General features: G+C 42.7%; 1 protein-coding gene across 2 annotated transcripts in view; it reads left to right on the forward strand.

Moving 5' to 3' along the window:
* Positions 1 to 24,175, forward strand: part of BRAP (BRCA1 associated protein) — a 48,143-nt gene extending 23,968 nt beyond the window's left edge. Inside the window, exons 7-13 of one of the 2 annotated variants that reach the window (XM_006147997.2) lie at positions 4,279 to 4,354; positions 5,640 to 5,778; positions 7,197 to 7,306; positions 11,505 to 11,594; positions 17,819 to 17,922; positions 20,726 to 20,791; positions 21,723 to 24,175. In XM_006147997.2, the coding sequence (XP_006148059.1) occupies positions 4,279 to 4,354; positions 5,640 to 5,778; positions 7,197 to 7,306; positions 11,505 to 11,594; positions 17,819 to 17,922; positions 20,726 to 20,791; positions 21,723 to 22,086 (949 nt within the window). In that variant the 3' untranslated portion in view covers positions 22,087 to 24,175. The remainder of the gene's footprint in view (positions 1 to 4,278; positions 4,355 to 5,639; positions 5,779 to 7,196; positions 7,307 to 11,504; positions 11,595 to 17,818; positions 17,923 to 20,725; positions 20,792 to 21,722) is intronic. The other variant, XM_006147998.2, reaches the window with a different exon arrangement.
* The last annotated feature ends 2,200 nt before the right edge of the window (positions 24,176 to 26,375 follow it).

The following is a 26,375-nucleotide window of genomic DNA, read 5'->3' on the forward strand; positions in this document are numbered from 1 at the left end:
CTTTCCCCCTCTCTTTCTGTCTCTCTCTGGTGAACATACTCACCCTACAGAAATTTTTTTTAAAAAAGAAAATATTGGATAACATATATATCAACCTGGGTTTCTGAATCTTATTTTGCCCCAATTCTGTAGCATCTGTAGTCAATTCCAGATATTTTTTGTCCAGGCTTACAGTTGCCTTAAACAAAGCCTTAGATTCCAGAAGTGTTTATCCATATCTTTTGTCTATCTGCTGTACCACTTATGTTCTGGGTACTGTTTCCCACTACTCCAGTTTTTTTTTTTTTTTTTTTTGGTATAGGTTAACTGCCACTGCCCTAACACTTCAAAATTGAAAATTTCCTCAGGGACCTTGTCCAGCCTCCTCCTCGTTTTGTGGAGGAGGAAGCAGAGGTGAGAATTAGCATGCCCAAAATGGCACAGCCAGGAAATGCCAGAACCAGGCCTGGAATTCAGCTGCCACGTGGGGTATGAGGCATGGTATCTGCTCTCGAAACATGTTTTGAAAACCTCACCATGTGTGCATGGTGCAGTGCTAGGTGCTGAGAGGAAGGAACCAAACCTGGCTTCTTCGGAAGTTCAGTCTAAGGGAGGTTACACGTGTACATAAATGCATGTGATTTAGGGTAGCGGTTGGAGGAGAGAGAGATTATGCCTCCAGTTGGGGGTTCCCGGGAAGGTCCATTGTAGGCAAAGGCAGCATTAGTACCAGGTCTTTTGGACACATGGAAATGTCAGAGAAGGCCACTTTGGGAAGGTATCCCCAAACATCTTATCAGAAAATAAGATACAAACTCAGAGTTTTATCATGGAGGGCTAGTTGTATGAAGAGTCCTCAAAAAGTTCCCAGAAGGGCCCAGTAGGAGGTGTGGTGATTAAGGCACTGGACTTCCATGTGGCTGACTTTGGTTCAAGTCTTGGACCTGTCTGCTTTCTTTCTTACTTTCTCTTTCTGGTCAGTTTTTAAAAAAATGATAAATAAAGTTGTTTAAATAGTTCGTAAGTTCGTAGAAAATGCATATTATGAAAATATTGTGCATGGTTTTGTTTGGTTTTTAGTTTTTGTTATAGGATGCATGTGCTTGTCAGAGAGAGGTATAAAGAGAGTGGCAGTGAGAAATTACCTCCTCAAGGGGGTGGCCATACCACATTCCCTTTGCTTCTACTCTCCTCTTGGGATTTCAGGCATGCACTCACATGCACCTAGCATGATTTTCAAGCTGTCGGGTCTGGGACTTTAACCATGAAGTTGGCCAAGTTGGATCCAGCACCTTAATCTCCACACCACCTGCTGGCCCTCAAAAATTTTTTTGTGCCAAAATAATGTCATATATTTTTTTCAATAGGGTTTACTTATTTTTTCCACAAGTGAGAAAGACCAAGAGAGACGAACAACAGACAGGGTGTTGACACCACAATCCACCCCAAGCCTTAGCCAGCCCTTAATCATAGGCACACAAGTGCTTATCATATTCAGGGAGGTCTCTGGACACAAACCTAGAACCTCCCCATGTGAGCCTTGGCAAGCATCAGCATTTTACTGCTGCACCACCATCTGGTCCCTGAACTGGTGCTTTAATTCCATTTCTCTACAAATTTTCTAAAGTACCTACAAAAAAACCTTTATAAATAAGTGAGGGGTTTTTTTGTAATTTTTCCCCTTTTCCCCTCAGGATCAGATTTAGATTTCAGTGGCACGTGATCTAATCTGAATTAAATTTCAGAATTAGTTTGTTGTTTTCTTATCCAGCCACTGAAACAGCCACAGCCACCATACAAAGGAAGGGATGACACAGAGGTAGTTCCTGTCTCTGATAAGACTGTTGGCCACTTACTGACTGCTGGCGCTGTTATTTCTTCAAGTTTGTCTTTTGTACTAAAGAAAGGGACAGACTGGATCCTTTCATCGTCTTTAAGGAAACACAGATAGAGCCTTCTTCTCTGTGACAAGAACTTTGTGTTCTTTTTGCTTATTTCCTTTTCTTGGTTTTATTTACTCAGTTGGGTAATAAACTGACACTAGTTACGTCTCGAGCATTCTTTCTTCCTGGTGCCAATACCAGTCAGCCTCAACCATAACCCATTTTTTTGCCTATCTGACAAATATCCGAGACTGGTACTTTGCATCACTTTGTCTCTTGAATATAGTAGGGAAAAAAGGTTAATGGAGTTTTTCAGTGTCATTTTTATTGGCTTTTTGCAAATCAAAACTTGAATATACTATAGAGCACTGGTATCTTCTTTTACATGGTGCTTGTTGTATGGCGAGTTGTGCGTTTCAGGAAGTACATTTATATTATTTAAAAATTTTTTTAGAGTTTTTTGTCTGAGGGCACATGTACTCCCCAGTGAGAGAGACAGACAGACACAGTGAGAGGAAAAGTGAGAAATCAGCCCCCTCCCCCCGAAGACATCCAAGCCGCATTCCCTTCTCCTCTATTATCCTCCTGGGAGAATAGAACATGAACATGTGCCCAGTGTGATTTTCAAGCCACCAAGTCCAGGACTCAAACCATGGTTAGCCATGTAGGAGTCCAGTGATGTAACCATTACTCCATCTGCTGGTCCCAATACTTTTTTTATTAATTTCATAAAATTTACTACAGATTTTAAATCCATCTCTTAGAATTAGCCTATAGGCAATGTGAGTGATTTAAATCTTTTAAAAAATTTTTTTAAAGAGAGATTTTTGGGACCAGCAGTTAGTGTAATGACTATGTTGTTGGACTCCCAAGTAGTTGACCGTGGTTTCTGTCCCAGACCCATTGGCCTAAAACTCACTCTGGGCACATGTGTGCGCATGGCCAAGATCCTGAGAGGACAATAGAGGAGAAGGGATTGCGGCATGGCCATTCCCCCTGGGGGGGTGATTTCTCGCTTTCTGTCTCTGTCTGGCTGGCTTGCTGGGGAGCACATGCGCCCTATAGCAAAAACCTCTCAAAAAAAAAAAAGAGAAAGAGAGATTTTTGTTATAGGGCAAGTGTGCTTGCCAGAGAGACAGAGGCAAGAATTATCCCCTGGGGGCCACCACAATCCCTTTTTCTCCATTCCCCTCTTGAGGATTTAGGCATGCATGCACACAGGCCCAGCATGAGTTTCGAGCTGTGGCATTGGCCTTGTGGGACTCCAAAGATGGATATAACCATTATGCCATGATTGATTTAAATCTTTCCGAAATGAGGATAAAGTAGCTTGTTTGGCGTGAAAACACATTATGGGTAACTACACATGAAATAAAATTGATACTTTGTCTCACATCCTTATTCTAACTGTAAATATTTAGCTCTTTGATCATCTCAGCTTCAGACAAAAGAGTGGCGAAGGATATGAGGCAGATCAAAATTTCTCCCTTTTCTGGGACCAGTAGTTGCTGTAATGGCTGTGTTATTGGACTCTCATGTAGTCGAATGTAGTTCAAGTCTGGGACCCGGTGGCTTAAATTCAAGCCAGGCACGTTAGCACACGTGCCACAAATCTCATGCTGGGCACGTGTGCGTGGGTGCCCAAGATCCCAAGAGGAGAATGGAGAAGAAGGGATTGCCAGATGGCCATCCGCCCAGGAGGTGATTTCTCGCTTTCTGTCACTCTCTCCCTCTCTGTCTTTCTGGACAGTGCACGCACCCTATAACAAAAAACCTCTCCAAAAAAATAAAAATTTCTCCCTTTTTCTGCTTCATTATATTTTCATTTCTTTTGAGAATAGCTCAGTAATGTTTGTCTTATGATAGCCTTAGTATGATAAACTTAAGTAAAGGGGCCAGACAGTGATGTAGTGGTAACTCAGTGTTTTATAAGGCTGCACCCTCATGGGAGAGTTCCAGGTTTACATCCAGAAACCTCCCTGAACACGCCAGGCACACATGTGCCTGTGACCTGTGGCAGGCTGATGCTGGGTATGGGTCCTTGTTGGGGTTACCTGCCTGTCTGCCTGCCTCTAAATCTTTCTCTCCTCCTCATGAGAGAAGGAGATAATCTTTGAAAATATACAGCATAGGGGCCAGTAGGTGGTGTGGTGGATAAGGGTACTAGATTCCCACATGGCTGACCATGGTTTAAGTCCTGGACTTGGTGGCTTGATTTCTCACTTCTCTTTCTCTCTGCCTCTGTTCAAATTAAAAAATAATAATAATAACAAATGGAATTAAATAAATAAATTCTTTAAAAAAAAAAAGAAAATATACAGCATAAAAGAGGAGGGATGTAAACTCTAGTTTTACATTCTCTGTTGGCTGTCTTTCAAATTTAATCTGTATCTTTCTCTTTTGTTGTCCTGGGTAGGTGTCCCGTTTGCCGGTACTGTCAAACGCCAGAGCCAGTAGAAGAAAATAAGTGTTTTGAGTGTGGTGTTCAGGAAGTAAGTAATGGCTGGTAGAAAATAATAATAAACACAGCTTTAATTGTCTGGGGTTTTCCTCTGCTCAGTCTGGCTTAAATTCCTTTTGAGACTAATTTTTTTTTTCCTTCCTTTTTTGTCTAGGACCAGGCAAGACATATGAATACATAAGTCATGTTACTCCTAAATGAAATGTTTTATGCTTCTATTCCTTGTTCTTTTTTAAAAGACAGACTTTAAAATCGTGAATCTTTTTCTTGCCATTTACATTGAACATCTTAGAAATCAGAGTGAAGGGACCAGCAGTTAGCGTAATGGCTATGTCGCTGGACTCCCACGTAGTCGACCGCGGTTTGAGTCCCGGACCTGGTGGCTTAAACTCATGTCGGGCGCATGTGCGTGCATGCCCAAGATCCCGAGAGGAGAATGGAGGAGAAGGGATTGCGGCGTGGCCACCTCCCCAGGGGGTGATTTCCTGCTTTCTGTCTCTCTGTCTCTGTCTGTCTGGCGAGCACACGCGCCCTATAGCAAAAACCTCTCAAAAAAAAAAAAAAAAGAAATCAGAGTAAAAAAAAAAAAAGAGTCCATAAAAGCATTCTTGATTTCTAAAGGTTTTTTTATTTGTTTGTTTTGTTGTTTTAAGGTTTTTCCCATAGGGTATGTGCACTCACCAGAGAGAGACAATGAGAAAAAAAGTGAGAAATCACCTCCCATTGGGATATGGCCATGCCGCAATCCTTTCTCCTCCTGGGATTTTGGGCACACATGCATGATGTGCCCAGTGTGATGTTATAGCTGCCGGATCCAGGACTTGACCTGCGGTCAGCTATGTGGAAGTCCAGTGCCTTAACCACTGTGCCACCTGCTGGTCCCTGATTGTTGAGTTTTACACACACACACGCTACACATATGTACATGTGTGTATGTGTATAGTTGTTTTTTTTTTTTTAGAGGAGTATTTTTGCTGTAGGGCAAAAAGACAGCAAGACAGAAGTGAGAAATCACGCCCAGAGAGGATGGCCACACTGAGTCGCTTCTCCTCCATTCCCTTCTCAGGATTTAGGTGCACACATGCATCCATTCAGTGTGAGTTTTAAGCCACTGGGTCCAGGACTCAAAGCATGGTGTGGGAGTCCAGCAATGTAACCATTATTCCATCTGCTGATCCCTACGCATGCATTTTATTCAAAACTCCTGTAGAAACAACTCTTGAATCTCATTCTGTGTTAGGTCCCTTCCCACCCTGAGTGGGCCAGGTCATGTACCTTCATTGAATTAATTGAAGATCTTACCTCTTCCTCGGCAGAACCTCTGGATTTGTTTAATATGTGGCCACATAGGATGTGGACGATATGTAAGTCGACATGCTTATAAGCACTTTGAGGAAACACAGCACACATATGCCATGCAGCTCACCAACCATCGAGTCTGGGACTATGCTGGAGGTGAGCACCACTCTTGTTGTCTAATTTGGATTGATTTGTGGAAATTTTTCCTTTGGAACCACCCTACTTTCCCTCACAGCCTGTAATGCCATCTTCCTCGCAGCTGTTGTAAACTTGAAATCTCATAGTGTTCCTGAAGGCACTGTTTTTAAGGAGTGCCCTGCATTGCCGTTCCACTCTTGCCCTCTTTAAATTCAAAAGATTAGACCTATTTTTTTTTGCCATAGGGCATGTGTGCTTACTAGAGAGAGACAAAGAGGGAAAGTGAGAAATCACTCCCCAGGGGGCCTGGATACTCTGTAATCTTTTTTCTCCCATTCTTTGTGTTTTTCAAGCTGCAGAATTAGTCATTTGGGATCCAGTGCCTTAGCCACCACAATATCTTCTGGCCTGATTTTGCCGACTTTTAAAGAAATACTGTAAGCCATTTAATTTAGTTCTATAAAAACAAAAATTCTGTCAGTGTTAAAAGCGTATGGAGTGGGACTAGCAAATAGCGTAATGGTTACATCGCTGGTTCTGACAGCTTGAAACTCACTCTAGGCATGTATGAGTTGCATGCCCAAAATCCCAGTCTCCTGAAGGGATTGCGGCATGGCCATATCCCCTGGGAGGTGATCTCACTTTCTTTTCTTTTCTTTTTTTTCTTAATTATTTTTATTTAACTTTATTTATCTATTAATTTTAGTTCGACCAGAGAGGGGAGAAGAAGTGAGAAAGCAAGTTGCCAGGTCCGGGACTCAACCCATGGTCAGCCATGTGGGAGTCTAGTGCCCTTAACCACCACACTACCTGCCGCGCCCCCCACCCCCACCCCCTGATTCCTCACTTTCTGTCTTTTGGGTGAGCGCATACACCCTATAGCAAAAATCTCTCTCTAAAAAAAGCATATGGAGTTGGGGCCAGCAGGTAGCATGGCTTTTGGAGCACTGGACTCCCATGTTGCCAAACAGGGTTCATGTCCCAGACCTGGTAGCTTGCTTTCTCACTTTCCCTCTCTTTCTCTCTCTCTGTCTGTCCCTCGTGAGTGCCTCTATCAAATGAAAAAATAATAATAATGACAAATAAAGTGAATAATTATTTGAACAAATAAAACTAAGACTACTGATCTATGTAATAAACTCTGCTTTTCGTTATTGAAGAAGGAAAAAAAAGCATATGGAGAGGGCATACAGTGGGCATGGTAGTTAAGGTACTGGATTCCCACATGGCCAACCACAGTTTGAGTCCTAGACCCTGCAGCTTTAAAATTACACCGGGCACATGTGTGTCTAAGATCCCAAGATCCCTGACTATCTCTGGCAAGCATGTACCCTATTGCAAAAAAACCTTTTTAAGAAAGGGGGTGGGGCTTATGGAGACCTTTTTTGAAGAAGCATGCTTTGGTTGACAAATTCCTTTTTTTTTTTTTTTTTTAGATAATTATGTCCATCGACTGGTTGCAAGTAAAACAGATGGAAAAATAGTACAATATGAATGTGAAGGTGATACTTGCCAGGAAGAGAAAATAGATGCCTTACAGTTAGAGGTAAGATGCTTTAAGGGACCAGGAGTTGGTGTAATGGCTATGTCGCTGGACTCCCATGTAGTCAGCTGCAGTTCAAGTCCTAGACCTGGTGGCTTAAACTCACGCTGGACGTGTGTGTGTGTGTGTGTGTGTGTGTGTGTGTGTCCCCAAGATCCCGAGAGGAGAATGGAGGAGAAGGGATTGCGGCATGGCCGCTATCAACCCTGGGGGGTGATTTCTCACTTTCTTGTCTTTCTGTCTGGTGAGCGCATGCGCCCTATAGCAAAAACCTCTCCAAAAAAAAAAGAAAAAGAGAAAAGACACTTTATTAGTTATTACTTGGTACCTGTTTCTACTGCTTTTTACTGTTATAACTTGAAAGATTGTTTGGACTTTAATTCTGCCATTTATCCTATATGTAATTTTTTTTTTTTTTAAGAATTCTACCATTCTTGTGAAAGATTGCTCAACTATTTTTGTTTTGTCTGTTTTTCTTTGAAAGTTTGTTTCCTTGTGCTTTATTATTTTCAGTGGGTTGTTCTTAATTGTCTTCTGTTTAGTATTAAAGTTGCCATCTGTAGCTATAGTAAAGCTGGAAGTTAAGAATATTCCTTGCTTGGTATGAAGAAAACTCAGTAGCATCCTCCATGCTCCACAAGGTTTTGGTACATTTTAGGATGGCATTTTATGAATTAGAGGTTTATATGCTTATAGCCATTTTTGAGTGTTCACATAATTTGAAGAGAAACAATAGTGTAAGCACAGTCTGATTTTTGTCCATCATAGTAAATACCATCTACTGTGAAACTGATGTAGTATAAATTTTGAGTTGATGAAAGGGAACTTTAATGTATGTCCTGTTATATATAAATTTCCAAAAAGGATTGCTTTAGAAATATACTTTAAGGCCAGCCATTGGCGTGGTGGTTAAGGAGCTGGATCCTACAGGCCAGCTACACAGTTCCAAGTCCCAGACATGGCAACTTGAAAACACACTAGACCATGTGTGTATCCATGCCCAAAATCCTGAGAGGAGAATAAAGGAGAAGGGATTGTAGATGGCCATCCCCCTAGTGGATGCTTTCTCACTCCTTTTCTCTCTCGTAACTCATGCACCCTATAGTCAATTTAAAAACAAATCTTGAGCCAGCTTCATAGCCTGGTTGTTAAGGGATCTGACTCTCACATGACTGATCATAGATAAAATCTCAGACCCAGTGGCTTGAAAAAGACACTGGGCATGTACATGTGCTCACGAGTCCCAGATATAATAGTATGGAGAAATAAAAGAGAAGGGATTGTGGCATGACCTTGCTGTTGGAGAGTGCTTTCTCTTTCTCTCTGGCAAGTGCAATAAAAAAATTAAAATAAAAAATTTTAAATGGATTATAACCTTGGGACTAAGCTGACATTGGAAAACTTGCTCATCCTCAGACTCTTAAGAGGTCTATTGGATCAGTAAAATGGTATAAAATAAGGCTGATGTTGTTACCACTAATAAATTACTAATTGATTTTAAAAGATCATGGACTGGCTCTGTGGTCTGGTGGTTAGGGCAGCTGGATCCCACATGGCCAACCATGTGGTTTGAGTCCTGGATCTGATGGCTTGAACATTGTAGGCACATGTCCCCAAGATCCCACAAGGAGGGAGAGATAGAGAAGGGATTGCAGCATGACCGTTCCCTGTGGTGGGGTGCTTGCTTCTTTCCCTCTCTGATGAGTTCTCTAGCAAAATAATTTTAAAAAAATAAAAAAATAATCTGAGACCAGTGATGGCATAATAGTTACATCACTGGACTCCCACATAGTCAATTGTGGTTCAAGTCGTGGACCCAGCAGCTTAAAAAACTCACACCAGATGCATGTGTGTGCATGCCCAAAATCCCAAGAGGAGGCTGGAGAAGAAGGGATTGTGGTGTGGCCATCCCCACTTGGGGATGATTTCTCACTTTCTGTCTCTCCGTCTCTCCAGTGAGCGCACGTGCCCTATGGCAAAAATCTCTTTTTAAATAAAAAACAACAAAGCTTTAGGTTTTTGGAACAATTAACTTTTCCTTTCACATTACCTGTAAGTACATATATACTTTCTGTTTGTTAAAAAATACTCATTGGCCCAGCTGCAGTAGTACAGATGGTAGGACTGGCTGCGTGATGCTGGAGCTACATAAAAGGCTGGGTTTGGATCCCAAACCAACCTAAAACATGCTGTACATGACATGGCATGTCTGTGGTCCTAGCTAGCTGGAGGCTAGGGCAGGAGGATAACAGCATGGTGAGACACCATTGAAGTATACTTCTTTCTCTCTCTACCCCATATTCTTTCCCCCTTCCCTCCCTTTCCCCCTCACTAAAAAAGAAAGAAAAATAATTATTGAAACATCCTGTCAGCCATAATTCTTGGTCCTGCAAATAAAACACTGAACGCATTCCATGCCCTCCTGAGCATACATTCTAGTGGCACATTCTCCTCATAGTCTGTTCTCTGTCTACAGATATGTTTAGATCTCTTCTAATCTCCTAAAATGGTCTTTCCAGTTAGATACGTGATCTTGCACTTCTTCAGCCTTGGATTCCCCTTTGCTTACATTTCTCAATATGGTACTGCAAAGCCTTCCCCTAAGTCTCATCTCTCCAGACCCTACACCCCATCCTGTTAGTGTTTTTTTGTTCACCTCTGAGGAGATCCTAAATGCCCTTAGCTGTCTTGGTCCAGTAGTTCTCTGGAATCTCTCTTCTCCTCCCGTCTGTCAAGGACCCTCTCGGATCTCACCTTTTCTCAGAAGTCCTAACAGACCCTACTGTTGTGAACTGCCTATCCCGCTCCCATAGTTTTAACAGCACTGTTCTGTCATTCATGCCATCGTGCAGCACATATTTCTTGACATCCAGAGTGTGCCAGACACTGTAGATACGGAGATCAAGACAGAATCCTGGCTTCAAAGAGCTCATGGTTCAGGCAGGGACACAGGCAGGTAAATCGGTGCTAGGTACTAGTGTTAACAGTGCAGTTAATGACAGGCACAGTGCTGAGGGGGCCACGAAGTTTCACTCCAAAACCTAGGAGGCACTGGATAGATTCCTGTAGGTGAGCAGATGGATGAGATAGTTTGAGTTATACGCAGATACAAAAACACTTTGGGAGCCCAGCAGGTGGCATGGTGTTTAGGGCACTATACTCCCACATGGCTGACCGCAGTTCAAGTCCTGGACCTGGAGGCTTAAATCTCATCCCAGGCACTTGTGCGTGTGTGCCCAAAATCCCAGGAGGATAGTGGAGGGGAAGCGATTGCAGCTTGACCATCCCCCGTGGGGGGTGGTTTATCTCTTTTTCTCTCTCTGTCTCTCCAGCAAGCACATGTACCCCATAGCAAAAATCTGTTAAAAAAAATAAATTACCACTGTGGGGCCAGCCAGCCAGCGCCCTACCCCAGTTGTTAAGGGAGCCAGATGGCCGACCACATGGCTTGAATCTAGGTCCCAGCGGCTTGAAAAACACTCTGAGCACATATGTGTGCCTCCCAAAATTCCAACAGAATGGAGAAATGGAGAAGAGATTATGACCACAGCTTATTGAGATGTGCTTTCTCCCTATGTCTCTGGCAAACACACGTACCCTCTGGCAATTAAAAAATACAAACAGTGGAGCTAGCAGATAGCAAAACAGTTATATTGCTAGACTGCCACATAGTTGACTGCAGTTCAAGTCCCGAACCTGGCAGCTTAAAATTCACACTGGGCTGTGTGTACATGCATGCCCAAAATCCTGAAAGGAGAATGAAGAAAAAGGGATTTGCAAGGTGGCCATTCCCCCAGGGGGTGATATCTTGCTTTCTCTCTGTCTCTCTCTGTCTCTCTGGCAAGCACACGTACCCTATAGCAAAAATCTCTAAATAAATAAATAAATACATACATACATACATACATACAAATATTAAAAACCACTATGGGGTGTTACTTAAGTCAGCTTGACCAGAATACATTTTATTAAATGTACTTTTTTCCTTTTCTTCCAGTCATACCATAAACCCTAGGAGGGCAGAGATGGAATTATCATCTCTGTCCCCTGGCCAAATGCATGTTGAGTAGTGGGGAACCAATGTGTAATATACATCCTGTAGTTACTTTTATTCTTCTTTAGATCATTAAAGGTCCAGTTTTAACTGGATTTCAGAAACTGACAACATTGATTTACATTCTGTTATTTATTCTGTTTCTAGTATTCGTATTTATTAACAAGCCAGCTGGAATCTCAGCGAATCTACTGGGAAAACAAGATAGTTCGGATAGAAAAGGACACAGCAGAGGAAGTAAGTCTCATTTTGTTTCGGTTACTGCTGAAATGCCACGTGGCCAGGCAGTCTGATGGGGGGTTGGGGAGGCAGAGTACAGGGAAAGGGAATCTTACAGTCTTCCAACTTCTCAGTCTGATAACAGGAAGAGACCTGTTTTGCCTCTAGGAAGAAACTTTGGATTTAAAGGCTTAAGTGTTTTGGTATTTGGCGATGTTCAAAGGTTTGTTTATTTCTTAACTTCAATCAGGTTTTCTAGTGCCTTGTGCAATTCCATTAAAAAAATAGAAGTATGTACTTGAGGGTTTGTAATTTGAGTCAGCCAGTTGGTTTGTCAGCTTGGGAACAGCTGCTTTTAGGAGCTGCATGTGGACCTCTGAGGCAATGAGACAGTGCCGAGCTGTTTTAAATCGAAAGAAATAAAATTGGGCAGAAATTCTGGAGCTTCAGTGGTCACCCTGTTACCTTTCTGGTTTAGGGCAGTGGTTTTCAAACTTTAACAAAATAGTCCTTTAAAGAACCGTTTACTATTCTGAAACTTGATGGAGTTCCCAAAGCTCTACCTGCTTTGTTTTTCCATTGTCTGCAGTGTGTACCAAGAACTTTAAGTGTTCCAAAGAAGGTAGTTTGAAAACCAGTGAGCACCTGAGAATGTGTGTACAATGAGGGCTCTAGGAACCATTCTGTGGACCTAGGGTCACTGTCAGTAATTCAGCAATTCCTTAGTAGTAAATACAGTCTTGGGACCAGCAGTTGGTGTAATGGCTATGTCGCTGGACTCCCATGTAGTCGACCGCGATTCGCGTCCCGGACCTGGTGGCTTAAAACTCACGCCGGGTGCGTGTGCGTGCGTGCCCAGGATCCCGAGAAGAGAATGGAGGAGAAGGGATTGCAGCATGGCCATCTCCTCGGGGGTGATTTCTCGCTTTCTGTCTCTCTGTCTCTCTCTGTCTGGCGAGCACATGCGCCCTATTGCAAAAACCTCTTCAAAAAAAAAAGAAGTATTAAATACAGTCTTAGGGCCAGCCAGTAGCCTGGTGGTTGGGGCGGCTGGATCCCACATGGCCAACTATGCAGTTCAAATCTCAGATCAGCAACTTGAAAAACATGCCAGGCATGTGGGTGTGACCACTCCCCATAGAGGACTCCCCATGGGGGTGGTTTCTCACTTTCTACCCCTCGTCTCTTTCCATCGAGCACACACTCCTGTCAATTTTAAGTCTTTAACAATTTCTTTTTTTTTTTTCATTATTTAGAGAATACTTTTAGTTTCTGTAATCAAATCCATGTATATAAGACCTTACATATTTAATGCAGTGCATTACTCCTGTACAAATGAAAAAAAATAAGTTTGGGGCCAGCAGTTAGCATAATGGCTATGTCGCTGGACTCCCACGTAGTCAACCGCGATTCGTGTCCCGGACCCGGTGGCTTAAAACTCACGCCAGGCGTGTGTGCGTGTGTGCCCAAGATCCTGAGAGGAGAACGGAGGAGAAGGGATTGCGGCGTGGCCATCCCCCCTGGGGGGTGATTCTCACTTTCTGTCTCTCTGTTTCTCTCTGTCTGTCTGGCGAGTGCACGTGCCCTATAGCAAAAAATAATAAGTTTAACACTTCTAGACCAACATGGCTGTTAATTTCTGTACAGTGCCAATTCAACACAGTAAACTGGGATACTTTCTCCAAAGTTTACTAAGTCTTTAGCAATTTCTAAGTGTTTAGTAATTTTGTGAGTTCCCACCAAATAGAGACTGCAGAGCAAGCTTGGGGCCAACTTCTGTGGCTATGATTGTTATCCTGGAGAAAAACAGGCCCAAGGGGCCCAGTTTCAGAGTCTGCCTATAAAGGGAGAAATTTATTTTTATTTTTTCAAATTAATGCTTAACATCAACTTTAAAATGATCTTTAAAAGTTATTGATGAAATGCTAAAAAGTATCTTCCAAGCCATGGAAATATCTTTCCAGAGGCACGCAAGGTCCCTTGATTAACTGGTTGTGAATAGGACGTGACTGCAGCACCTGTGGGGAAGGACGTGCCTCCCCAAGGCACTCAGTGGAGGCAGAGCTCGGCCCACTGCCACTTGGTGTCAAGTTATAGACTCACTGGGAGGCACATTGGCAACTCCACTGTAGCCTCACTAATGGGTTTTTCTACAGGATCTAGCAGCGTGACCACCCAAAGGGCTTCATGCAGACCCTTGGGAGCTAAACTCAGTATTCTCTCTGCCCTTTAAGGTCCTTTAGGATTAACTGCATTCCCTAAGACATGCCAGTAAAAAGAAGTCAAAGGGCAGGGAAACAAAAAACTAAAATTCATGTATACTTACAAATAGGGGTAAGGTGGAGGCAAGGGCAGTTCTGAAGAAAAAGCTTGCAGTGATTGAAAGGATGCCTTTGTTTTCTAGTAACAGATGTCATTTATCCATAAGTTAATGGATGATGCAAGCCTTTGTCCTACCACTACCCTCCTTTTGACCATTCCTCTGTCCATTTGCACCCCCCACAGCAGGGCATGTGCAGTAGGAAACAATAACTCAGACCTTGTGTTCCACTGACAGAGATTCTTGTTCATGGGCCTCATAAAAAGTGACTGGAGGAGGGGAGTGATCAAGGTTGAAATTCACTGTGGATTTGAATTATAAATACTGCTTCTTTTTCCCAGTGCCTTAGGTAGTACAGTTATTGTATAGCATGTGAGTGGAATCTGTTGTAGAAAATGAAGCTCAGACCCACATGAAGGTTAGGGTTTTTTTTTTTGTTTCGTTTTGTTTTTTAAGAAGTTTTTGCTACAGGGTGCGTACGCTTTCCAGAAAGACAGAGAGGCAGAAAGTGAGAAATCACCCCCCAAGGGGGATGGCCACGCCACAATCCCTTCTCCGTTCTCCTCTCGGGATCCTGGGCATGCATACACACGTGCCCGGTGTGAAGTTCAAGCCACTGGGTCCAGGATTCGAACCACAGTCGGCTACATGGGAGTCCAGCAACATAGCCATTAAAGTAACTGCTGGTCCCTCGAGGCGGTTAGTTTTCATGGAGCCGAGTATATTGTGGGCAGTCAGTACAAGTGATTCCCCTAAAGAAGCCTCTCTTCCCTTTAGATCTCTACCTCCATTTAAACCAGTACTTTTCCAGCTGTGGATTTTGAAATAAAATTGGTGGACCATAATTGCCATTTTTATTAGATAGGATAAGACGAGTGTAAAACATTAGTGCATATCACATTTAATATTGTTTTATGAATCTTGTGTCAGTTTTGTGTGCATATGTATATGTTCGAGTTTATTTACACACAGAGCATGTTTGTTTATACACTGGACATTTCTTACTGTGGGCAAATGGTCAGAAAATTTTTTTATATATAACTATTTATTAATTCATTTATTTATTTTAATTTGACCAGACCCGAACCATGGTTGGCCACATGAGAGTCCAGCACCCTTCACCACTACACCACCTACCAGCCCCTAGAAATGTTTTAAAAAGCACTAATTTAAGTCTTTATAATATTTGCCCACAGTAATATTAAACCCTTCTTTAGGAGCTGGGCTTGATGACCTGCCTGTTGTCCCAGCAATTAGCAGAGGCAGGAGGATTACAAGTTTGAGGCCAGCTTCACCTGCAGAGTGAGACCGTATCTCTATATTTAAAAAACAGAAACCAAAAAAACTTACTGTTATTTCATATTTTTACCTTGATTTAAATTTAAATGTGACTGACTTAAGTATCTTTACTGACTGACCAAAACATACAGTTTTCTTTCTTTTCTAAAAAAAAATTATTATATTTAACTTTATTTATTTATATTTAACCAGAGAGGGACAGAGCGAGCAAGCACAGGAGAGAGAGGGAGAAAGAAAGCAGGAAAGCAAGCCACCAGATCGAGGGCTCAAACCACGGTCAGCCATGTAGGAGTCCAGTGCCTTTAACTACCATGCCATCTGTTGGCCCCAGTTTTATTTCTTTTGATAATTATTTGTCCTTTCCAACTTCTCTAAAATGATAAGAGTCAATATAGAATAAAATGTCAAAAGGATTTAGTGGTCTCTTAAAACAATATTAGGGACCAGCAGTTGGCATAATGGCCGTCACTGGACTCCCATGTAGTCAACCGTGGTTTGAGTCCTGGACCCTGTGACTTAAACTCACGCCAGGCATGTGTGCGTGCGTGCCCAAGATCCCAAGAGGAGAATGGAGGAGAAAGGGTTGCAGCGTGGCCGTTGCCCCTGGGAGCTATTTCTTGCTTTCTGTCCCTCTGTCTCTGTCTGGCGAGTGCACGTGCACTATAGCAAAAACCTCTTAAAAAAAAAACAAAAAACAATATTAAAGAGGGGCCAGCAGGTGGGTGGTGGTTAAGGCATGGATTCCAAACCGACTGTATGGATCAAGTTCCAGACTTGGCAGCTTGAAAAACACACCAGGTGTGTGTGTGTGTGTGTGTGTGTGTGTGTGTGAGCACGCGTGCATGCCCCAAAACTCTAAGAGCAGAGTGGTGGAGAAGGAATTACTGTGTGGTCATCCTCCCTAAGGGGTGATTTCTCACTTTCCTTCTCTCTCTGTCTCTCTCTAGCAAGTACATGTGCCTTATAGCAAAAATATGAAAATAAAAAAATAGATAATAGAAGAAAAAATCAATACCAAACTAGATTTAGAGCAATTCGAAAATTATTTTGATTGTATCACATAGAGAAACTTTTAGAAATCTCTTTTCTATGGGACCAGCCCGTAGTGTGGTGACTAAGTCACTGAATCCCACATGGCCAACTAAGCAGCTTGAGTCCTGGACCCAGCAGTTTGAAAGACACACAAGGCACCTATGAGTACATACTCAAAATCCTGAAAGGAGAAATGGAAGAAAGGGGATTACAATGTAGCCATCCCTCTGGGCAGTGCCAAAACAAAGAAAAAAGGAATCTTTGCACGTGCTGCTAATAACCTAGTGAAGTTGGCTATAAATGTAATGCCTACAAAAACAGGGTTTTGTTTTGTTTTGTTTTTGTTTTTTTGTTTTTGTTTTTAAGGCAATGCTATTAGAGGCCTGTTGAGAGAGAGGTTTAGAACTTGACTTTGGACTCAGACTTGCAGTCTAGTTCTGGATCTGCTATGCTCTGGCCGGGTTAGCCTGGGCATATTGCCCCACGTTTCTCTAAGCCTCAGTTTCTGTCAGTAGTTCACTTACTGGGCTAGCCTGTGACCTGGTGGTTAAGGAGGCTAGTTCCCACATGGCTGGCTGCACCATTTAAGTCCTGGACCTGACAACTTGAGAAACACGTTGGGCCAAAATCCCAAAAGGAAGGAGAGATGGAGGAGAAGGGATTGTGGCATGACCATTCTTTAAAGGTGATGCCCCGTGGCAAAATTTAAAAATTTTTAAAAAAAGAACAGTGGGTGGTTCTGATCTGACCTCTGACAAACGATCTACACTCTGGTACCTAAAGCTCGCTTTTCACTTTCCAGCAGTTGCACTTGATAGTCAGCAACTTCTGGTCCCTTCTTCATAGTGCTATAAAGAAACAGGGGAGGGAACCAGCAGTTGGCGTAATGTGTCGCTGGACTCCCACGTAGTCGACCGCGGTTCGTGTCCCGGACCTGGTGGCTTGAAACTCACGCTGGGCGCGTGTGCGTGCGTGCCCAAGATCCCGAGAGGAGAATGGAGGAAAAGGGATTGCAGTGTGACCATCCCCCGGGGGGTGATTTCTCGCTTTCTGTCTCTATGTCTCTCTCTGTCTGTCTGGTAAGCGCACACGCCCTATAGCGAAAATCTCTCCAAAAAAAAAAAAAAAAAGAAACGGGAGAAAAGATTTCTCCAAGTTTGTATTCCTATTACAGAAATTCTTTCAAATGATTGTCTCATATTTATGTAAGTTTGGTTTGTCAAAATTTTAGATAACAAGGAACCAGCAGTTAGCGTAATGGCTATGTCGCTGGACTCCCACGTAGTTGACCAGCAGTTTGCGTACTGGACCTGGTGGCTTAAAACTCACGCCGGGTGCATGTGCATGCGTGCCCAAGATCCCGAGAGGAGAAGGGATTGCAGCGTGACCATCCCCCCTGGGGGATGATTTCTCACTTTCTGTCTCTATGTCTCTCTCTGTCTGTCTGGCGAGCACACGCACCCTATAGCGAAAACCTCTCAAAAAAAAAAAAGTTTTAGATACAGATAATTAAGGGTAGGACGACATTAGCCCCAAAGGCCACACTTTGTGTGTGTGTATGTGTGTGAAATGAGTCTTTTTGCTCTTTCAGATTAACAACATGAAGACCAAATTTAAAGAAACAATTGAGAAGTGTGATAATCTGGAGCACAGACTAAATGATCTCCTAAAAGAAAAGCAGTCTGTGGAAAGAAAGTAGGTATAGTCTATTTTTTAAATTAGCCGTCTCACTGTAATAAGCGCTATAATTTCCTTCCTTCCTATGAAAACATCATTTTTTATGTGTGTGCATCACCAGGTTTTCAGGGGTTTCTTTGTATGTGGAGCAAACTTAGTGTGATTTCTTGTTTATTAAAAATTGTTCCATGCCAGGGACCAGCAGATAGTGTAATGGTTATGTTGCTGGATTTCTACATAGTCGACTGCAGTTTCGAGTCTTGGACCCAGCAGCTTAAAACTCACTCTGGGCACATGTGCAAGTGTGCCCAAAGTCCTGAATGGAGAATGGAAGAGAAAGGATTGCAGAATGGCCATCTCCTGTAGGGGGGTAATTTCTCACTTTCTGTCTCTGTCTCCCTAGTGAGCACACACACCCTATAGCAAAAATCTCTCTTAAAAAAAAAAAATCATTTCATGCCAAATGGATGCCATGTGGAATGCTCTCTCCTAAAGTCTGGGTGCTCATGGTGTGTACACATATCTTCTGTCTTTGCCTAAAAGTAATTTCTGTGTGTTCGGAGTCTGCAGCTTCTCTGAGCTGTAGTAGCTAAGAACTGACAGGACAGAAATTGTCCAAGCTGGTGGTGATGTATTATCCAGCCTCAGGCAGGATTAAAGGCCAGAAGTTTTGAGCGTGGAGCAAGAACTCAAGAACAGGGTAAGAACATTCTCTCTTGCCATTTTTTGGAAATAGTTGCTGCCACTGATTGAAATTTCCTTTCTGGTTTAACTTGTACTCATAAAAATAGAACCTCAGCTCTGTGGCCTAGTCGCTAAGGGAACCAGATTGCACATGGTTAACCATCCCAATCCCAGCCCCAGTGTACATGCACGTACAGTTTCCTATGTAACCTTCACCCATTTTCTCCTGCTGTTAAATTTTTTTAATAGTTTTTTTATCATGGATATAAACACACACACATACACACACGTATATACATACACAGACACACATACCATCTAGTTGGCTGTTTTAAGTGTATAATTTTTAACTGTATAATTAAATGGCATTAATTACATTCTAAATGTTCAGCCACCGCTACTGTGTGTTTTAAAAAAATTTTCATCGCCCAAAACAAATTCTGTCACTAAAAGTTTGTTAACTGTTGTAAAGATACTATAATAAAATAACCTTTTTTTTTGGAGAGGTTTTTTGCTACAGGGCACATGCACTCGCCAGAAAGACAGAGGGAGACGGAAAGACAGAAAGTGAGAAATCACCCTCTGGGGTGGATGGCCACACTGGAATCCCTTCTCCTCCATTCTCCTCTTGGGATCTTGGGCATGCATGCACACGCGCCCAGCGTCAGTTTAAGCCACCAGGTTCGGGACTTGAACCACAGTCAGGAGTCCAGCGACATGGCCATTACGCTAACTGCTGGTCCCAAAATAAAATAACTCTTAAAAACATTAAAAATACTCCTAATTTTCAGCACCCTAACAAATTAAACTGTGCAGAATTAAAACCGGAAGTTCTTTCATGTCCTAGATCCTGCTATCTAGAGGTAATCATTATTATTACTACTTTTTTGTGGAGAGACTTTTGCTGTAGGGCATGTGCACTCACCAGAGAAACTATGAGAGAGAGAAAATGAGAAATCACCTCCCAGAAGGGATGGCCATGCTGCAATCCTGTCTCCTCTAGGGATTTTGGGTACATGTACACATACACATGCATGGTGTGAGTTTCAAGCCACCAGATCCAGGAATTGAACTGCTATTAGCCATATGGGCATCCAGCACCTTAATCACTGTGCCATCTGTTGGCCCCAGGGTAATCTTTTTTTTTTTCCCTCAAGAAAGAGATTGCTGTTACAAGGTGTGTGCGCTGACCAGAGAGACAGAGACAGAAAGTAAGAAATCACTCCTCAGGGAGGATGGCCACACCTCAGTCCCTTCTCTTCCATTCTCCACATGGGATTTTGAACACATACACACACTCAGCATGAGTTTCAAGCCACCGGGTCTAGGACTCAAACTGTGGTCAACTACGCGGGAGTCCAGCGATGTAACCATTATACCATCTGCTCGTCCCAAAACAATATTTTTTTCTTGGAGAGGTTTTTGCTGTAGGGTGCGTGCGCTCACTAGAAAGACAGAGACAGACAGAAAGCAAGAAATCACCCCCCCCCCGGGAGGATGGCCACACTGCGATCCCTTCTCCCCCATTCTCCTCTCAGGATCTTGGGCACCCACGCACATGCGCCTGGTGTGAGTTTAAGCCACTGGGTCCAGGACTCAAACCGCAGCTGACTACGTGGGAGTCATGGGAGTCCAGCGACATAGCCATTACACCATCTGGTGGTCCCAAAATAATCATTATTAACAGTACTAGTGAGGCCAGCGAGGTGGCACAATGGTTAAAGTGGCTGGATCCCACATGGTCAACTGCACGGCCAGACCAGTGGCTTGATAAAAACATTGTGTGCCTGCATGCCCAAATCCTGAGAGGAGAATGGAAGAGAAGAGATTGTGGCATGGTCATCCCCCTGGGGGTCTCTGTCTCTGTCTCTGGCAAGTACACACACCCTATATCTTTAAAAAAAAAAAAAAAAGTACTAATGAATTGTTTTTTTCATATCTTTAGCTCTGTATGCATAAACATCTCATATACATAATTGTTTCTACAAAAATAGAATAGTAGATATTCTCTTTAGTAAAATATGCTGTCTTTTTCACACTAGTACCTACAATTTTATCCTTATTTTTGTCAGCTTCATGGTATTCCATTGTGTGTATGTACCATAATTTTAACCAGTGCCTTATTGGTTTGTCTCAGGTCTTACACGACTTTAAACAACGTTGTAACGAACATTTTTCTCCACGTCTTTTTTTTTTCCCTCTTGTAAGTTTATTTATTAATTTCTTGAGGCGGGGGGCATCCCCAGAAGGGTCTTCAGTCCATGATCTACTCTTAGTCTCAGCTAGCCTGGATCGTGGGCATGCATGTCCCCAGCATGCTCAAGGACAGCATGGGACATGAACCCAGGACCCTTTCCGTGTGTGTCAAGTATACTACCACTGCAGCACTGCTCAACCTTTCTGTGTGCCTTTCTGCAGAATCCTAAGTATATCTATTGGATAAATTCCTAGAAGGAGAATAGCTGTGTCAAAGGCATGTGAATTTTTAATTTTTATGGATAATGCCAAGTTGATTTCCAAAGAGTTCATACCAGTTCATGCTCCAGGGCCAATATGTAGAGTACCTCTTTTCCCATGTCTGAGCTTTTTGACATTCTGATACATAAAAATAATATCTCAAATGGTGTTTAATTTGTAATTCTTTACTTATGAGTAAGATCAGGCATCAAAAAGTAGGTGTTTCCAGCTCTTGAAAACCCTTTCATTAGAGTAAGTGCCTTTTTCTCTTTAGCAAAATACAGTGAGGTCAGAGCACTTGACTCCAAGAATGTCACTTTTCCCCATAACTTCCTTATCACGGCTGTCATCTCTACAGCACCTACTTAATCTCTGACTACAAAACAGAAAAGCAATAGAGGTTTTACCATGAGTCACAGAATAGTTTCTGCTATTGAAAAATATCTGATGCTTAAATATAATACTTTGAAGGAACACTTGGGTTAACTGGAGGGTTAAAATTCCTGCTTTGCGTCACTGGTTGCAGTGGCAGCAAACCAGTCTCCCTCGCCGTGGGAGCGAGGGGTCTGACCTAAATGGATTCTGAGGTCATGGCTCCTCTGTTCAATCCCAGAGTAGAAAGGAGACTGAGTCAGCAAACAAAAAATATGCTTTTGTCTTCCTTTGTTTTGCAAAAGGTGCACTCAGCTAAACACGAAAGTGGCTAAACTCACCACTGAACTCAAAGAAGAGCAAGAAATGAACAAGTGTTTGCGAGCCAACCAAGTCCTGCTGCAGAACAAGCTGAAGGAGGAGGAGAGGGTGTTGAAAGAGACCTGCGATCAAAAAGACCTGCAGATCACTGAGATTCAGGAGCAGCTGCGCGACGTCATGTTCTACCTGGAGGCGCAGCAGAAGATCAACCACCTGCCTGCTGAGACCCGGCAAGAAATCCAAGAGGGACAGATCAACATCCCTGTGGCCTCGGCCTCAAGCCCTTCTTCTTCAGGGGGCAGTGGGAAGCTGCCCTCCAGGAAGGGCCGCAGCAAGAGGGGCAAGTGACTTCAGGGAATCAAACATCCCTGAGACTTCTCCCTGACACTGCAAAGGTGTGTGGGACCTTCAGCTAGCTGTGAGGGGAGACCTCACGAAGTTCAAGTGAGGATCATGCTGCAGTTGTGTGGCTCTTTGATTTGCTAGTTGGGGTGTCATGGATGTAGAGGGTGCTGTCTGGGAGAGTTGATAGACTGGGGGGCAGTGTTTTTGAAGGTGGGAATAGTTCACTAACCTCAGACATTCTGATGACCATTTTGCCTTCCTGCTTGGTAGATGCCCCAGTCGGCTGTGCATTTTTTTGTTGTATTTATTGAGTTGGTGATTTAACATTCAATATCAGGGTAGGTTTAAGACATTCAGTTTTTTGTAACCTCAGAGGTAACGTTACCTAGCCCCAAAGCACCAAACCTCTCTGAGGTCACAGCAGCTGCACTGAAGAGAGGTACTTAGTGGCTGCTGAGGAGTTCTGAAAATTCCCCGGTTTTAGCCTCATATTGTTGTCATCCCTTCCCTTCCTCTGGGGAGTTGAAGAATTGTTTGAATGTTATATGAAGAGGCTGGGTTGTAAACCAGGCACTGGCTTGTCACCAGCAGCCATCTCTTCTTTCTCTAGCGCTAGCCAGGAAAAACAAACACAAGGCAGACTGAATAGACCCAATGTAGGAAAAATGGTGGCAGTTCTACTTTATTTTTGTTGACTCCATGTATCATTATGAACCTCAAAGAAGAGGCCTAATGGTTGCTTCAAAATTCAAATCTCAGACTGGATTTCCTAGCATCTACCAAGAATAAGCGAAGGAGTTTATCATTGATGTGAAAATGGAGAGTGAGGCCTCTGACTAGCGTATTGTGTGTTCTGCTGGGATCAGTATTTTCTGAATGTTTACAAAAGATTGAGCTGCATGTTCAGGTTGCAGCTAGAGGGAGCTTGGGCAGATTTTCAGTAGTGCTTTCAAGATACAACCAAAGGCAGTTTCTAAATCCTAAAATCAGAATTTCAACACAGCCCCCTTTAAAATAGTCGCACAGTGCTTGTATGGGCCAACAGAGGGGCTGTGTTACTTTAAGATTATAAACATCAGTAATTAGTAACCTGCAGTAACTGAGCAGAATTAAAGTAAGACCGTTTTGGAATTTACCTTCTAAAAGAGTAGCTGGATAGGTTAACAAGACATACTCCTAAGTGATAGCTTTTGTTTTCTGTTTTATAATTAGCCAAAGGTTTCAAATTACCACATTTCAGAATTGGTTTTGAGCCTGTGACTAAGCCCCTTTGACCTACACGTTCTACATATTACTTGTTAATACATCAACTGTATCGCAAATCACCATCTGTTTTTGTGGGATGTGCTACAGCATTTCCCAAAACACACCTTACCTGCAACTTTGCAAAATGAATGTACTCAGACATTCTGAATTTTTACTTAGGGCAGACCAATTCTCTGAGTCCTCCTTGGACGCTTGTATACAGATATCTTAAAGCAAGAGTGAGAATGTAAAGCATAACCTAATTCTCTTTCCTATAGAGATTCTATTTTATTTAAAATCTATTTTTACACTTGTTAAAGTCCTACTGTTTTGGCCAAGTACTTGTCTTGCATGTCTGACCTTGCAGAAGCTGGGGTGGATTGTAGCATACTAATTACAAGAATCAGAAGTAGTTTCCAAAGCTTGCTCTCTTGCTCGCTCCTCACTTCTTGATGATCACTTCCATGAAGCAGCCCTACCACCAGCTGGGAGAATGGAGATTTTTCAGCACAGGTGGGATAAATGCTTGGAAAGGCTATTCCCCAGAGGAATGAGCAAACTGGCAAATGTTTCCAAGCTTCTTAAAGGATTTTTGTTGTTGTTGTTGTTATTTTGGGTTTTTTTTGTTGTTGTTGTTTTTTAAAAAGATCCAGAAAAGAAAAATCTTACCAAGATACATAAAGAAAATGTTTTTAAAAAAAGTAGTTAAGGAGTCATGTTTGGATTTGACAAAATTACATAAGATAGACGCTGTTAGTGTTTTCTTCACAATGGAAATGAACCACTTAATATACCTATACTACCTTGGAGAATGGAATTGCATTAAAATAACCACGCTTTGAAAGTATGCTGCCACGTGTGAAATTTGTGTTTCTGATTACCATTCGTTCGGGAGGATGTATCTAATCCAAGAAAGTGTCGGTACCCTGGAGAGCAGCTATCGAGCAGCACACAGTCAACCCTTAGACTGTCCAGTGAGCATTCATTTTAGAGCTCCTTTCTTCAACTTCCCAAACGGATGAAAAGTAGTTGAATCAGATGCAGCCTAGAGAAAATTGTTTGAATTTGGAGGCTCAAGATAGAAGAATACCGAGATACACAACTCTTGCAAACTATAAGTTATCGATTTATTCACCTAAGACCTTTTTGTTGCTGTTCTAGGCACTACACCAAACTAAGATTTGGGGCTTTCTTTCCTTTTTTTCTTTTTTTAAGAGTTATTTAATTTAATTTTATTTACTTATTTATTTTGATCATAGAGGGACAGAGAGAGAGAGAGAGAGAGAGAGAGGGAAAGCAAGAAAGCCGCCAGGTCCGGGACTCAAACCGTGGTCTACCTCATATAAGAGTTCAGTACCCTTAACCACCATGCTACCTGCTGCCCCCCCCCCTTTTTTTTTCCATTTTTTAATGTTTTTGCTATAGGATATATGTGCTTGTCAAATAGAGACAGAGGGAAAGTGAAAAATCACTCCCCTGGTGGATGGCCACGCTGCAGTCCCTTCTTTATTCTCTTGGGATTGTGGGCATGTGCGCACACATGCCCAGTGTGATTTTCAGGCGACCAGGTCCAGAATTCAAACTATGGTTGATCATGCAGGAGTCCAGCACCTTAACTACTATGCCACTTACTGGCCCCAAGATTTGGGATTTTGTTAATTCACAAATATGACTCATTAGGATACATTAAGTAATATGAAGAGACTTCAGTTGTTATAAAAATGGAATTTAAATAGAGTTTATTTTGGTGGGAAAAAAATCTATCCATAGTTCTTTTTATAATATGCATTCCATGAACTTTTGAAGACCCCTAGTATAAAACAGTGAAGCCACTGCCCCTCTGCTTACACTGCAAAGTTGTCCTTATCAGAAGGGCCAAGAACTGACTTAAAACAGCCAGCCAGTAGAATGTGGAGAACTTGGCAAGTCACAAATATACACCTGTCATCATTTAGGAACCCCTCAGTACAGTCAAGATATACATTACGCCACCTGCTGATCCTGGTCCCAGTCCTTTTTATTCTTGCTTGTGAAGATTCTTGAAATCGAAGTTGTAGAATATCTGCATAGTGGTTATACCAAAAGATACAGATTTTTTTTTTTGAGAAGTTTTTGCTGTAGGGTATATGCTCTTGCCAGAGACAGAAAGACAGAAAGTAAGAAACCACCCTCCAGGGGGGATGGCCACGCTGCAATCCCTTCTCCATTCTCGTAGGATCTTGGGCACACATGCACACACACCTGGCATGAGTTTAAGCTGCCGGGTCTGGGACTTGAACCCCAGTCGACTACATAGGAGTCCAACAACATAGCCATTATGCCAACTGCTGGTCCCCCAACAGATACACCTTTTATTTTTATTTTTTAAAATACTGACAGGGCTGGGACCAGCAGTTAGCGTAATGGCTATGTTGCTGGACTCCCATGTAGTTGACCGCGGTTCGCGTCCCAGACCTGGTGGCTTAAAACTCACGCCAGGCATGTGTGTGTGCGTGCCCAAGATCCCGAGAGCAGAATAGAAGAGAAGGTATTGCGGCTTGGCCATCCCCCCTGGGGGTGATTTCTCGCTGTCTGTCTGGCGAGCACACACACCCTATAGTTAAAAACAAAACAAAACAAAACAAAAAAAACTCTCAAAAAAAAAAAATAAAAATACTGACAGGGCACATGTATTCCCAGATGGAGAGAGAGAGGGAGGAAGAAAGCACCTCCCATGGGGAATGATCACTCTCCAATCCCTTTTCCTCCATCTCTCCCTCCTTTTGGGGATTTTCGGCATGCACATACACATGCCCAGTATGGTTTGTTTTTTTTTTGAGAGGTTTTTCGCAATAGGGCGAGTGCGCTTGCCAGACAGAGACAGACAGACAGATAGAAAGCGAGAAATCACCCCCCAGGGAGGATGGCCACGCCGCAATCCCTTCTCCTCCATTCTCTCGGGATCTTGGGCACGCGCGCATACGCGCCCGGTGTGAGTTTAAGCCGCCGGTTCCGGGACGCGAACTGCGGTTGACTACATGGGAGTCCAGCGACATAGCCATTACGCT

Source organism: Tupaia chinensis, unplaced genomic scaffold (assembly GCF_000334495.1).
Source record: "Tupaia chinensis unplaced genomic scaffold, TupChi_1.0 Scaffold000226_1, whole genome shotgun sequence".
NCBI lineage: Eukaryota > Metazoa > Chordata > Mammalia > Scandentia > Tupaiidae > Tupaia > Tupaia belangeri.